This window comes from Cynocephalus volans, chromosome 2 (assembly GCF_027409185.1).
Source record: "Cynocephalus volans isolate mCynVol1 chromosome 2, mCynVol1.pri, whole genome shotgun sequence".
NCBI lineage: Eukaryota > Metazoa > Chordata > Mammalia > Dermoptera > Cynocephalidae > Cynocephalus > Cynocephalus volans.
The window spans coordinates 94,316,695-94,332,886 of NC_084461.1; the positions used below are offsets into that span (position 1 = coordinate 94,316,695).

The 16,192-nt window shown below is 32.9% G+C and overlaps 1 protein-coding gene across 1 annotated transcript in view; it reads right to left on the bottom strand.

The window, feature by feature from the left end:
- The window catches only part of FBXL17 (F-box and leucine rich repeat protein 17), a 518,884-nt gene that overhangs the window by 149,831 nt on the left and 352,861 nt on the right, over window positions 1-16,192 (bottom strand). Inside the window, exon 7 of the mRNA XM_063087474.1 lies at window positions 11,620-11,696. Within this exon, the coding sequence (XP_062943544.1) occupies window positions 11,620-11,696 (77 nt within the window). The remainder of the gene's footprint in view (window positions 1-11,619; window positions 11,697-16,192) is intronic.

The window sequence follows — 16,192 nt, forward strand, 5'->3', positions numbered from 1 at the left end:
GTACATGGGAGTATCCTTCTTCAGGTTTGTGCTATTTGGTGTCCTATTTGTAGTCAAGGACCCCCAGATCTAGAATCAGTGTGTTCCTCCACAGAATGTTGAAAGTGATGGATAATACTAACATATGCAGCACATATTTGTGTGCATTCCCTAAATTTGCTCTAGCCCCCAAAATTGTGGAAGCAAAAGAATGTAACAGAAATTTGGGAGGAGTATGCATATAGGGAATAGGACACTGGACTCCATAATAACACATTCCACAAACATGTAAATAACTAATAATGTTACACTGGTAAGTACCATGCACCAAAAGCTGTAATAACAAAAAAGCCACAAATTATGTGCAAATTTCAGCATACTTGATAAACTCACCCCTTTTTCTGCCACTTAAGAAAATTTCATCAGAATCCAAAAGAATGAATGAAAAGAGGGTATGACTTAAACTGTTCTAATTTATAATTTTTTTAAAAAGTAAATCATTTGCAAACCTTGATTGCAAGGTGTGTTATAATGGCAAAGTTGAACATGAATGCTTTGCAGGATTTCACCCAATTTCTTATGTAAACCAGAGCAGAAGGTATGATTCCCCAAAAAGCCAAGTACATTTGCTTCAAAATAAAATAGGACTAATTGAATTTCAAACTCTTCACTTATTTTGTAGAGCTGAAATTTTAAATTCCTTATTCCTGTTCAAGATTCTCATCTTGAATGTTATTTATTATTGATACATATATATGTATATATATCATAAATGTGTGCTATTATAACATATATGTATTATTATAGTACATATTATTTTCATTCATTTAAAAGTTAATTGTTTACTATTGTATAGGAATAATTTTAAATAACTTTAAACTGTCATTTTGGATGATCGTGACTTAGTTATGGGCTGCTCCCTGCACAAGTACCTGATCTTTAGAACACCAGAGAAGGATCTCTGGACTTCAAACCTCCAAATCTGACTTTCCAAGGCTGACTTCGGAGAGATTTCCAAACACACGGAGGGCAGGGAATGAATTGGATCCTATTAGGGTATTATTGTGATTTTTAAATCTAATAGAACAAAAGAATCCTTTATGAGAGGAAATAAAATATCTTCAAAGCAAAACTAATTTCTTGGAGAAGCTCCTAGAGCCATACGAGAGGAAAGAAATAGGAGGAAGAAAAAAAATGGGAAATTTAACCTAAGAAAGAAATAGGATGGCTATGGAGACAGAATTCTTAGATGCCCCGTGATCTCTGCTACATCTTCTTATACCCTGAATCATCATCTTCTCTTGAGTGTGGCCATTGTAACTTGTTATATAGACAACTGAATATGGCAAAATGGATGGTTCTGTAGTGATTACCTTTCCTTATATAAGGAAAAATATAGATATATAGTTTATTTCTTCTGTTTGTTTTTACAAAGTGGTTTAGGATATTCAACTGCTCAAAGAAATTTTCCCCACCAACCATAATCTACAGCCCTTTACACATAATGGAATATATCCATTTATTGCCATTTTGTGTCCTGAGGTTAAATATTAGACTTAATATGTTAAGATATTTTATGCAAAGTAGTCAGTGGTTGCAGACCTTAGTGTTTGGTGCACAAATAAATCTGTATCTATTTTATATAATATTAAGAAGTGATTTATATTTTATTAAGTGTGGTAATGGTATTTTCATTTTTTTTTACCTTCATCCATTAGCTATAGATACTAAAATTCCAACATACTTAATGATACTGTATCTTATGATTAGGATATTTGGAGTTGGTAGTTGAAAATGAAAGGCAAAATAATGAGAATTGCTAGAGCCTGGTGATAGATACTTATGATGACTTTTCTACAATTATCTCTATCATTGTTAAGGGTTTACATTTTCACGGTAATGTCGTTTTTTTTTTTCTTTGACGGCTGGTTGGTATAGGGAACTGAACCCTTGAACTTGGTTTATAAGGCCGTGCTCTAACCAGCTGAACTAACTGGCTAGCCCCATGATAACTTCTTAATAAAGAACTTAACAATTTTAAAAAAAGAAAAAAATAGAGATGATTAAAAATATACAAATATTAATCATCAAACAGTACTTAGCTAGTTTTCTACACAATTTTTTCTTCTTCTAGTAATTATTTACCATATGACATTATCTTAGAAAGCAAAGTTTATATTATATCAATATGAACATGGTTCATTTTAAAAGACTATACACACACACACACACACACACACGTGTGTGTGGGGGGGGTATATATTCACAAAAAAACTTCAAAAAGTTCACGGAAACATAGAATTGAAAGATAACATGAATTTTTCCACAAACTTTTTGAAGTACCTTCATATATCACATAACTTTCTGAAGACAAAGTAAAATTTCTTTTGTTTATTCCTTACTTTTAATTTTTTTTTTTTTTTTTTTTTTTTTTTTTACTAAAATGATGACTGGTAAGGGGATCTTAACCCTTGACTTGGTGTTGTCAGCACCATGCTCTCCCAAGTGAGCTAACCGGCCATCCCTATATAGTGATCCAAACCCATGGCCTTGGTGTTATCAGCACCACATTCTCCCAAGTGAGCCACGGGCCGGCCCCCTTATTTTTAATTTTTTAAATCTCCTTTTCTCTACCCACACTTAATCATCAAATCCAAGTCGCTTGCAGGCATTCGGCACACATGCACATAGAGGTGCATCAAGCATGTCAATTTGACACAATTGTCTGAAAAGTTGAAAAGTTCAAACTATTTATTTAATGTCATGAAGATAAACCTAAGAAAAGAAACACATTTGACAGATAAATTCTAGGTGATTGAGCCTTACAAACTCAAGGGAATGTTTTAGGATAAGGGTTAAAATTAACAGTTTAATATTTAAGTTAAAAGTAAGTTTGATTTACTTAATTAGGAAATTAAATTAACAAACTGCCTTTTGCCTCAGGAGAAAGTTCCATTTAATATCTACCCTACAGTGAAATCATCAAGGGAATCTGTCTGGTTCTCTTACTCCCAAAGATATGAGATGAAATATTAACCCCTGAATTTGTAAATTATAAGACTGTTATATGGGATTTGATAAGCTAGGGAAGGTTGGCACCTTCTACTTCAAGGAGAACAGTGTCCATTTGGTACCAAGGAAATCCACCAGTTTTCTACTCCTGAGCAGGATATTCACTGACAGATCTAGTTCTTATCTATACATTAAGGGAGAAGTTAAACTAGAGCAGTGTTTTTCAGACTGCTGGTCATCCCAGTAAGTGATGAAATCAATTTAGTGAGAGTCCAACAAGCACTTCAAACACAAAATATATTTCTCATGTAAGACAAAGAAGTTTAATAGTCCTTGAATGAGAATAGGTAAGAACATATAGCTTGAACATTTTTCTACTTATTTCCAAATGGGTGGATCCAAGAGGTCTGATTTCAACACTTACTTAAAACAAATACAAAAAATTTGAGACAAACAAAATCAGAAGGTAATCTCCAGAAAGGTGATCGAGCAGCTAAAATGTAAACTACTTCTCCTTCCAAAGTCCCACCTGTAACTTCTCCAAAAGCATAAAATGTGGCTAGGGATTAAGAGAATGTTGGACATAAGAAACCAGAAGTTTCTAGTGCATTGGGAATCCTTGAGTGAGGATGCTTTAAAACCCAAGGAGGGGCTGACTTTGCTAACTTGTAATGGGAAGGTTGGATCTCTGGTGAGGAATAAAATAGGTATTAAGGTAGAAGAATAAAAGGCAGAAAAAACAGTGACAGAAGATTCAGAGTGCCACACAGACCTGGAAAAATTCACTCAAAGGAACCAGAGTTCTTTAGAGAAATGGATGATCACAAGTATCTACCATGAAGTATATAAGATGAGCTTGGTATATGTTGACATAATGGGTCCATGTCAAAAGGCACAGGATACACCTTGAAGAAGCCTCCAATATCAAAGTTAGGACAATTTGAGTATCAATAAGACAAAATAACTGTAATGGGTTGCTGAGTTTAAAATGATAAGTAAACTACAACCACAACAACTCATTATTGGTCATTTTTTCGTAGAATTATGCAAACCAATTCAATATTTTGAAAGCTGGTAGATAAAGGAAAAAAATTATGTATTATTCCTACCTTTCTTACATAAATCAAACTTGCATAAAGAGAAAAGTTGGTAAAGGAAAGTTGCTCTTTATATAAGGAAGTCTAGCTAGGAGATGCTATATTCAATGTTACTGAATATAGGAATATGAGTCTAATCAGTGATAAACAATAAAATCAGTTATTTTAATTGTTTAATTTATATTGTGTTTTGAGTGTTACTATCACTTTCTAATGGGAAACATAGCAGATTTTTTTTGTATGCATTGGTTTCCACATCTGTAAGACTGAATATTAATAATATCTATCTAAAGTAAGATGTTAAAGTAATTAAATAAATAATACCCACAGAAAACATCCAATAAATTTTAGCTATTCTATCATCATTATGATTGGTATGAAAGTTTACATTTGACTTGTTTACAATTGAACTGGATATTTGATTAGTAGTTATAAACCAAAGTAATGTTTCCTTTTATATAATATATATTAAGTGAAGCTGTTGCCATGGGAATGGTGAATAAGACAGGAAAAGATGCCATGAAAATTGGAACTTACCCTGAATTTTCAACTAGAATATTTTCATAAGATTCCTTCAAAATTTGCCTGTGTGCGCACGTAATCACTTTGGATGATTTCTGTTCTTTCTTTAGATTAACTAATGCATACAGACTCATCCATTCAGACACCTGTTCTTGCTCTGAGTATTTCCTAGGGATGTACTACCTCAAATGCCCTTCCTTCTCATCTCTGTTCTACAATGACTCCTTTTCCACATATCTTTCCCCAATTGCAATCTATGATGATTCCAATCTCTCCTAAGCCCCTATATTGCATAGGGCTTGTTTTTTTTTTTATTTGACATCATCATATTGCTTAATATGTTAGAAAACTTTTCACGGCTTATGTCTCCTTTCTCAATGCAAAAGAATGTATTTCTCATTCATCTCTGTTTTCCACAGCACCCAGCCAACAGTATGTACACATAGAGTAAATATTGGCTGAATGAAACAAAAAAATTAAAAAATAAAAATAGAAAATAAAAACAGTCCAGAATAAACCCCAGGATTAGAAATAAATTTAAAGATCATATAGGTCAATTCCTTACCCACTGTTTCCACCTTTCCATATCCTCCCTTAGATATGATCTCTGCTGGAATAGTTCTTATAATAAAGAACTCATTACCACTCAAGAAATCTATTTTCAAGAAGTTTTAAACATTAGAAAGTCATTCTTGTGTAGGATACTGGCTGAAAATCTGTCATTATTGCAGTTATCTCGGTGTTCATTTCAGCTCCAGTTAGATCTACCCATCATTAATATAATACTGATAATAATCAATAATGATTCTATTTATACTATTGCATAGTATAAGGAAAACAAATGTTTAGTCTGCATACCCAAGGGTACTAAGCAATGAGGGTTAAAGATAGAAACTCTGTGAAAAATGATTCTTTATGTGATTTTGCACAAATTTCCTGTAATTATAATAGGAGACTGCTTCAAAAGACTAATGTTAAAAACAGCTAATTAAAATTAAACACTTATACTTCAGAATTGCTAAAAGTAATTGAGAAAAGGAAAGTTGGAAAGTTAATATTTCAGTTAATAGTTAAGTTAAATATGGAAATTTAGTATTTAGTCATAATAAATTAATCTGGAACAACAATATATACATACTTAGAGGTATAAAAAAGGTAAGGTTCAGAAACAGGTTTATTTGTATTTTAAATGTAGGTAGGAATGTTTCTTAATTTTAAAAAAACTACATTATATATGAAGCTACAGTTAATCTTTGAATTGGATTAATCTAAATACATTCTTGAAGGAATGTTTTAAGAAGTCTTTCTTAATAGATTTGAGATTTGTAGTCACAGGCAAGACACAGTGGTAAGTATTGTCATGGTTCAGTTTTCTATTTCAAGATTACATAGTTGCAGTCTTAGGATGATCTAGGAAATAGGAAAGAAAGTCCACAATTTCTTTGCTATTAAGCAAAGAGAAGTATTTAGAAAAGCTTATAACTAAATACCAATTTTTTGGTGAAAAATCTTGTCCATTACTGAGAAAAAAAAAGAACATAACACCTTCTAAATTCAACAGTAGGACTATAAATCTAGTAGTGAGGAACTTTGGGAATAAAATAAAGAATTAGAAGTGGAGAGAAGTAACTTTTAAGATGGACATATAAATAAGGGAAATTTGCAACAACAGAAGATTTAGCATTATAGTACTATTTTGTTAGAAACAATAAAAGTTACATTTAAATAACAGAATGGAGAGAAAGTGAATAATCAACAGTAAACAATAGCACTTTTTTTTTTTTTTTTTTGGACTAGCAAATGCGTTTTCTAAAGTTCTTTTCTGTCACTTTACAACTATTAAGAGTTAATCCTGCTGACGAAAGGAGTGGAATCTCACCCACCAATCTTGGAGTAGTTTGAAACATAATTTGAAAATGAAACAATACATAAAAGGGAAAAAACAGGAATTTCATTTTAAATTGAACATTATTATATGTAATGTATACCTAATAATATAAAAAATAGATGATATAACAAACAGCAAAATTCTTTTTGGAATAGGATTTTTTTCTTGAATAATTTATCAGGGTTGGTTTGTCAAGAAAAGAGAAATGTTCTCGATACTGTGGGAACCCAGAATACTTGTTGGGGTTTCCTTTGTTTCTTGAGTGTGCTTACTTTGATAATGTATCCCAGATCTTAATTTGGTTTAACTAACAGCTAAAGAGGTCTGGTATCCCAAAGAGAGGTAGGGAAGGTACTATCTGTTAATCTTTCAAAAGCATTAGGTCAATGAGGCTGGGGTGAGGTGTGGGTTACACCAAAGCAAAGATTAATGTCACCTAGCCACTCCCTGCCATTCTTCTTGTCTGGACGAAGGACATGCATTCGTTTTTTAAAAATAAGCAGGCTACCTTGTTGTCTGGATCCTACCAGAATGAGAGCTCCTGGAATGCAGAAATGATATGTACTATACATCTCCTGTATTTAGCACAGGGCCCAGCACATAGTGGGTGCTGAGCCAATATTTTTTGACAGATGACACTATTTTTGACAGAATAAAATACTTTTATCATGTCTGTCATATAGTAGGCCAATTAAAATGACATCTCCAATCATAACCATGTGCACAGTGATCACCTTGACCTGGGAAAACTTTTGCTCAGAGCAATCCTAAAGTTTTGTGGCAAGCCTTGCAGTTATGTTTAAAAGTGCCAGATCATGCAGAGAAGCAGTGAGACCACGAGTACTACTGCACAGCCAATGCCCGTGGAAGGACAGACAAGCACGTGGAGTGGTACAGAGTGAGCCTGTGAGTGGTTAGTGACCTTGCATCCCCCCAAACAACAATGTCAATAGTTGAGTGTTTACAATCCTCTTTAATTAAAGATTATTTGACAACTTGAGAAGAGAAACAAAAAGATATCTCTAGAGTGTATTTCTTGGACACTCAGTGCTAAAGTCAAAAGAAACATGTTAACAACCCAGAAAGAAACCTGGGTCCTTTTTACAACTGCCCACCTGACAGAAGGGTCACAGTGGTGAAATTAACTATGGAGACACTAATGGAGATAAGCAAATCATTCATCTATCCCATTCATTACATCATATCAATTGTTGTGCAGTCCAAGAGAAAGACTGGTTCTGACCTCCAAAGGCCTGAGTGATACAGGTTGATTTCCTCTCCTTGTCTTCCTCTTAATCCTAAGGATACATTTCTCCAAAGAAGGAGAATCTCCAAAAGAAAAGTTTTTGAAGGAGAGTGAAAAAGCAGGTTGAAAAGTATTAGCTGACAAATTATTCCAGGAACAGAGAAAAGAAAGTATAAGGGGAGCAAAGAAACAATTATCAAGACAAAAATTTAAATAATACAAAGAAAAGATAGGAGAGAAACCTAAGACGGAGGCAAATTACAGATTCTAGACTTTCTGCTGCATCTTGCTTTCTATCCCCTACTAATAAGAATCTGGTCTGGATGGTTTAGGCATGGAAGTTAAATAGGCAGGTATAGACTAATATAGGTCAAATGTCTAAATAATGTGGTATGTGTTATTATGTGGCTTAACAGATGGCAAAATTAGGAAGTGAAGCAACTTGATCTAAGTCACAAAAAAAAGAAGTAAAGCTGGAATTATAACCTAATTTTCTGTCTCCTAAGTTTGAGTGTTTTTCCACAACTGTCTATAGCATACATCTGTTCAGAGATAGAAGAGTGACAATATTAAATTTCTCTTCAGGGGACAATTGCACAAGACTGTATTTTCCTTTAGCTGTGCCTGAATTATTGATTTGTTTATAATTGCTATTGTTTACCATAAAGATCTATGTTCAATTAGGGGAATACAAAGCCTATATTAGCATGAAAGTTTTCTTCATGAAACCTATATATCAATTTAAATAAACATAACTTCATAACAGCCTAGCCAGGTGTTGCTAAGTATGATAATACCATATTCAACATCTGAGAATCTTGACAAAAATTACAAATGATATGCCAGGCAAGCTGCTGTTTCTGAATCATTGTGTCCTGAAAAATCTTAGTATACTGTACTGAAAGCATGTATATCCCCTGTATAAAAAGAGGAGGCACAGAGGAGACTAACTAGCTTTAATAGGAGTAAAGCAATAGGAAGCAGAATTACGGAGCAGTATCTTGAACAGTAAAATTCCCCCGGTATCAGTTGCACGTCAAATTTCACAGTTTCTATGAAGCCCCAATAACCAAAAAGTTCTACAGAATATGTTTCTATTTACTCAGTGAAAGAAGGAGAAAGGCATCTGATTTTCCTTCTTAGAATTTATAATTAACATAGGGCAAGGGAACACAGACAGCCTCCCCTAGCAAGAGCAGTTACCTCCAATAACACGCTGTTTCTCTGTTATGATGAATAATCTTTCTGCTGTCTGTTTGACAAAATTACTCATGTTATGGGCATTGTATTAGGGGAAAAGCTGAACTGAGCTGAGCTGAGCTTTCAGTAATTTGTTTTAATTTTAAAGTCAAATAGCAATTATAGTACAATTTCATAAATGATTCACCTTTCCCCCTCTTCCTCAATCATGCCCCAACAATTTGGAGAACAGAACCAGTAGATGCACAAAAACTTTGACCATGAACCCTCTGAACACCTAAAACCCAGGAAAAAAGGAAGGGAGATGGGGCAGACAGCTTGAAAGCTGGAGGGACTGAGGCATAAGAAAACTTATGATCAATTTCCCATCTTCATGGGGGAAAAGTCCCCAAAATGATCTCTTTTGAATCCTCTAAGATGGACTAGATCAATCAGTTGTTTTTAACTTTGGCTGACGTGAGCACCACTTAGGCAGGTTTTACAAAATCATTGCCTAGGCCCTACCTCCTAGAAATTCTGATTTAATTAGTCTTAGGTAAGGTGTCAATATATTTTAGAAACTCTCCAGGTGTTCTAATGAGCAGACAGGATTGTGAACCACTGGCTTAAATAATTCAGAAATATGAATAAATGTAAACCATATTGGCAAGATTTGAACCTAGTATTTCTACCACATTGGGAAAAAAAAAATCCTAAAATGTTAAGAAACCAGAACATGAGAATATCATTAAGCAATAGCAACAATAACAACAACACAAAAACCTCTTCCAAGACCTAGGAAAGGAAAGGAGGTAGAAAAACTTTGAATGAATCCTTTTTCTATTCCACTACTGCAGGAAATCAACATTTATTAGTAGCATACACTGTGCTACTCACTAGACTGGGTACCAGGTACACAAAGGAACATGAAGGTAGACATTAATTTCCCATTTTACAAATGAGGAAACTGAGCCTCAGATATGTGAAGAAACTTCCCTAAGGCCAAAGAACAAAGAACAAAGACAGATTGTGATCCCAGATCTGTCCCAAGTCCAAAGCTTTTTCTCTTCTCTATATCTTCTGGAACATTTTTTTGCACTTGTTAATTTAACAGATGGGTGCTGGGCACTAGCTTTGTTATGAGACAAAGTATTTCTATGCCTCCAGAACAAAGTGTAATTTTAGCAACATTTTCCACTGCAGAACCTCAGAAGATTTCATTATAAGGGATTTAATCCATAGTTCTTGGCTATTAGCAATCTGACAAATGACAGTGAATAGGTAAAAGGGAGAAATATAATAAGAATCAAGGAGCAGGTAGGGGACTGACAGCAAAGTACTTTGAATGTCAAGTAGAGAGTTTGGAATGAATGAATATACTAATTAATTAACATATCTACGTGTGTGTGTGTGTGTGTGTGTGTGTGTGTGTGTGTATACATATACATATATAAAATCAATATGCCTTGAGTTGGGCAGGGAGAACTCTCTAGGGCCTAGACAATAGGGAGATAGAGGTTTTAGAGAGTTACCATATCTAAATGGCAATCTAATATGCCAAGCCATAAAACAAACTACGAGGAAAGAAAAACTTATCAAAACACTCCATTTGCAAAGTAGAATTAGGAAAAGAACAATATCCCAGAAACATTATTGATAAATCCACATAAGAAACATTTATTATTCTCAAAAAATAAACTCTAAAATTAGGGGTATTTTCAAGTTAAATCTTTTTTTTACATTACTTTTTTATTATAGCTTTTTCCAAAAGACAAATTTAGTAGCTGACAAAATACAACTCTCCCACCCAAGGCAGATGGTTAGCATAACATCCTAGAACTGGAGAAATTTATTAGCATATGTCAGAGCTAACATTAAAAAACTTAATGGATTACTAACTTCCCTCCAGGTAGAAAGCATATTTCCAAACTTAAGTGAACAAATCAAAAAATCAGAAAGAGAAAAGGAAACCATTTCAGTTTCCAATAAAGCTAAATATCTGTTTACAACTCCATAATTAGATGAAATACACAAATAAATTAAAAAAATATACAAAGCTGAACAAAAAAGGAAAGGCTAGGTTATTTTTCCTTATTACTTCAACACGATGATTTTATATTTTTCATATTAGTATGAAACAACTTGCTTTTCTCCACTTTAAAAGAATATTGAAAATGAAGATAATTTAAAATGTTGCATACAAAGGTATATATGCCCTTTACTTCCTATATACCTAAACACAAACATTTCCAACACCTAAATAATTTAAAGTATTAAGAAATCTGGCATTTAGCATGTCAACAGAAGTGTATTTGACACTACATCAAATTAAGCAAATAAACTCAATGTAATAATTTTCTTAGTTATATTTATCATATCAAACATTTAATTGTCCTGAAACTTATTTTCATTGTATACTTCTTTTAGCTATACTTTTTAATACTATGTGAGTGTGTGTGTATGTGCACATGCATTCATGTGTGTATGTGACTGCATGTGGCAATGAATTGATATACACGTTTATTTTACTACAGTTCTGAGCTCATGATTTCCTGATATTTTCTGGAATGATCGAAATGAACATAGATGAAGATAAACAGTCTCTATGAGATAGTGATTTCTTTTAAAAAAATGTTTTCAATAATTTTGTTCCTTTTTATTCTTGAACAGGATGAGGACAACGGCTCATTACATACCATAATCTGTGATTTTACAGGACACCAAATACAGCTCTTTCAGGTTTTGTCCTTCCTTGGCAATGACCTCCACACACCTGAAACACACAAAAAAAGTGGTGAGTTATACTAATGCGTTTCAAGTTAAATTAGCAAGGCTTGGCCAGGGATGTAACAGGCAGAGGTCAGCATTTGATGAATGCCACAGCTCTCTTCTTTCAACAAACCTCTTTCAAGGTGTTTCAGGAAAAGGTATTATATTCCCTGCTTTAAACTCAAGATCACAAATACTGAAATAGCTTTAATTAAATATATTTATGACTAGTGCATCATTTAAAACCAAAGAGATGAAAAAGGGTTATTCCTATAAGAGTAATGTTACATTTCGTAATAAAAGACTAGTAAACATATGCTATATCCTAAATATATATCATTTATATAACAAAATAATATAAAAATAATTATAATGAAACTAGAATATAGATGAATAATAATAGGCGGATGGCAGTATTACTTGTCATGGTTCGATTATTAATGATGGAATTTGATAATACAAATACACACTTTCTGTGAAATTTTATTCAACATTAAACAGAAATATATTTTTTAAATCTGTAACTTCTAAAGATTAAAAGATGAAAAAAATTTATGTACTTAAGAACTTTAAAAATCTTTTCCTTTAAAATGTTTTATTCTTAATATTTAAATGAATTGTTGTATATGTATAGGCCATTTTAATTATATGAATATAGATATGTAAGATTTAAAATCTTTTCTGGTTTCGTTTAAGTCAAAAGGTTTCTGAATGGTGCACTCTATTCTAATAGTCCTAGCAGAACTTGTAGTAAAGAATTGAATGAACTTTAAAGATAATGATTAACAATATCCACTTTGTGGCTCAGTTCCCTATAATATCAGAAAAACCTGTGCAATCATATTGACACACAGGCATATGCACCCCCCAATGCAGTTCCTGTTTTAATCTTTATAAATAACAGTTAAGTAAAAGGGTAAAAGCAAAAAGTCATTAACCTTTTCTAGGAAGTAAGGATCAAGTAATTGATATCTGTGTGTATAATCCATCAAAAAATTACTGAGTATCCATCTCTGTCTTTCAGATATTTTATATTCTGTCTGGCTATTTGTAGGTATCTTCATAAAATGTCAGGAAATTTTATGTAATTTTACTCCACATAATTCATTACTGAAGGTTAAATTAGTTACAGAGAAGACATATTTTTCTTTTAAAATATTTTTATAGAATTTTGTTTTAATGGAATGGCAAACATTTTGTTTTCTCAGAATAACTGAACAAACATTTTGACCAAATCTTAAAAAAAATTATGATAAAAATGGATAAGCTTTACATGACTACAACAGAAAACTTAAAACAATAACACAATGCAATTATGATTGATACAGATTATTGTGAAGGGAAATTTTAAAATCGAATTCCACATCATTTAGCTTTAATGTAACATTTGAATAAGCTCACAAAAAAGAAAGAATAAAAACAGAAATGAGACATTTTGACAATAACCTCATTTTATATACAACTTAAAAAGTAATTTTTACATGCTAAGAATAAAAATAAAGGCCCTAGATGACTGTAAAATCCTAAATAGTTAAAAACAACATCTGATCAATTTCTGTCATATCAAAGATACACAGCTCACTGTCTTCCTCCATCACCTACCAAAAAAGGGAGCCGATCCATTATTTTGTGTGATCACCAAAAATCATTAGTTGTATTTTCTTCTCATGCTCTTTTCAAATAGTTCAAAAATGTTTGGTTTTACATTTGATTGTAAAAAAAAATAAACAAATGCAACATCTTATTTGTGTTCTTTCTACTTTATATTAGATATGCTACAAGCACATATGAACATTAAAGGTATACAGAGACTACAAACAGCAAATACAAATTGATTACACTGTACAAGCCAAATCAAATGCTATTTCATAGGCAACAAGAACCTGAACTTCTGTGAAATAAGATAATCAATCACTGGATGAAGACTGTCCTAAAACTTATGAAAGGCAATGAGCATCAGGTTTCCTCCCTACATGACAGAGAAAAGTTCAGGAAGTGTGGAAGATTATGAATAGATATTTTTAAATTACTTTGCTTACTCAAGAAGCAATACAGGAGCCAAGAGATAACACATGATTATGGAGTAAGTAGTGAGCATCTTTCAGACAAAAAAGAACAGTGAAATATAAGAGGAAAGCACTTTGCTTTTATAAGGGATTACCTAGGATTTTTGCTCCGTTCTTGAAAATTCAGGTACACAAGGTTTTCCAAATACTTTTAATTACTCTATAATCATAGTCAGTGTGCTAGAAGTTATGCACAACATAGAACTATTCCTGGAATAATAATTCATGGAGAAAAAAAAATCTATACCTTGGAAGATTTGTAGCAAAATTTAATTTTAAATCACTCGTGGATGTGTGATATTTGAGGAGAGCAACCTCAAGTTCTGTGAATCTGGACTGACACTCTTAATATAATATTAAAACACAAAATTGAATGGTTCAAATAAATAGCTAAATAGCTATTGTTTTGAGAGTTGAAAATGGAAGTGGTTTGTATTATACTGTTACCACAAATTGGTGGAAATGGAACACCACCTAATGCCCCTAGCTAAGTGTCTGGAGCCATATAATTCATCTAGGTCTAGTTTTCCAGGTAGCATGTGGTGACAATAAGTCATGATGAGAGACCATGGGTGGTGACTGTCTTTTTCTCCAGAAACTTTTAGAGTCCATTCTAGAATATATTTACAGAAAATATTCTAACATAATACAAGTCTGTGAACCACATTTACTTTAATTCTACTCTGTTTTACAAAGAATTTTCACTCTACTCATGATGTTTAGTATATTAACATCAGAGCAATTATCAGTTTGCTGTATAGAACATATGCAGAAAACAAAGTGGTAAATCTTTGTAATTATTTAAACTTTTTGACTACAGGTACTCATGTAAGCTTTTTAAGGGCTGTTTTTAAAATGGTACCAATAAAAGAGAGAAATGTTTGCCCAGTGATAATCTTTAACTGAGATGGGGAGCCACATTTAAAACCTTTGTTTCTCCATCCCCTTTCCTACTCACATATCACTCAAGAGAATATGCATTAGTCCCAGTGATAAATTACAGTTTTGTCCCTAGGGGCAAGCCATGAGTTCCTAACTCAGAATCTAGAATTCAAATTTTTCCCATTTCTCCCCTGACCTCCTGTCCCCACCATCCCTAAGGACAAATCTCAGAATATCATATGACCAACATTCTCTATGGATCAATACTTTCAAAGATTTCCCTCTTCATGCATAACAACATAAGGAATTATAAAATTCAGGAAAAGAACTATATCCTTAGGGAAAGTAACAAGTTATAAGATTATTAAGGAGAAATCCTTAATGTGAAAAAATACCATAGTGGAAAAATGCTGAAGAATATAAAATACTATTAAAGTAGCCCATGAACATCAAATACAGTTAAGCCTACTAAAACATCTTCCTGAGTTCTGAAAAATAAGAAGAGACATGTCTTAACAGTAAAGAATAAGAACCAAAGACATACAGTTAGTGTCACCTCAAGGGAACTACAGAACAACCACTTCTTACCTTTTTTGGAGCTCTACATCATAATTCTCTGCAAAATGAGGGCCATGCGAAAAATTTCTCCAAATCAAAACGTTAATTTTCATATACTTTAGTGTATTCTGAATTGTCTGCCTTCAGATTATTTTCTTGCTTTTAATGTTTTGGCTGGGGTCTGGAGAATTAAAAACAATTGCTACCATCGTACATTCTTGAGTAATAGCCATTGCATACACACACACTCTCTCTCTCTCTCTCTCTTAGAATACAGAAAAACACCTGCTCCAAAGTATCCAGAATTATTTTTTATAATATTTTAAAATGCACCTGAAACAGTTGATGAAATTTGAAAAGCAAGAGAAAGGTTACTTGTGTGAGCTATATGAGATTTTCTTTTTTCGAAGAAGAGAAAGCATTACTTAGTATCAGTGAAGGGAAAATCTGTCTCCTTAGCAATAGATTCCTAATCATCTGATTTATGTGAAGGGTAAAGGTTAATGAATTAAGCTGTGTAAGCTTCAAACTATCAAAGGAATTCAAAAGAGCCTTGAACTATGGAAAACAATGGCCCATTTTACATACATACCAAATTTTTATGTTTTTTGTCTCCTACTCAAAAGCAGGAACATGGCATTAGTGACAATTGAAAAGAACTAATGAGGAAATATGACTACATTGCTTGCAAGAGGAGTGTCCTAGGAGACCTTGTTACTGTTTGTGATGTGCTTCAAACCCAAAAGAAGCTAATTGGAGCTGCCAGACACTGGTTTGCAAATCTCACTTTAAAGGATGGGCTCAATCACCTTAGAGGTGTGAAAAGAAATGTCCCCATTAGAGATGCATTAGTATGTGGCTTGGCGAATTTCTAAATAAACTTAAGGACGTTCTTTCCTAAGTCACTTTTATATTTGAATAACAGATATATCTTTAAGCAGAGAAAAAAAATGCAACAAGGCAAAAACAACCCCACAAATTTAAAACAAAAAAG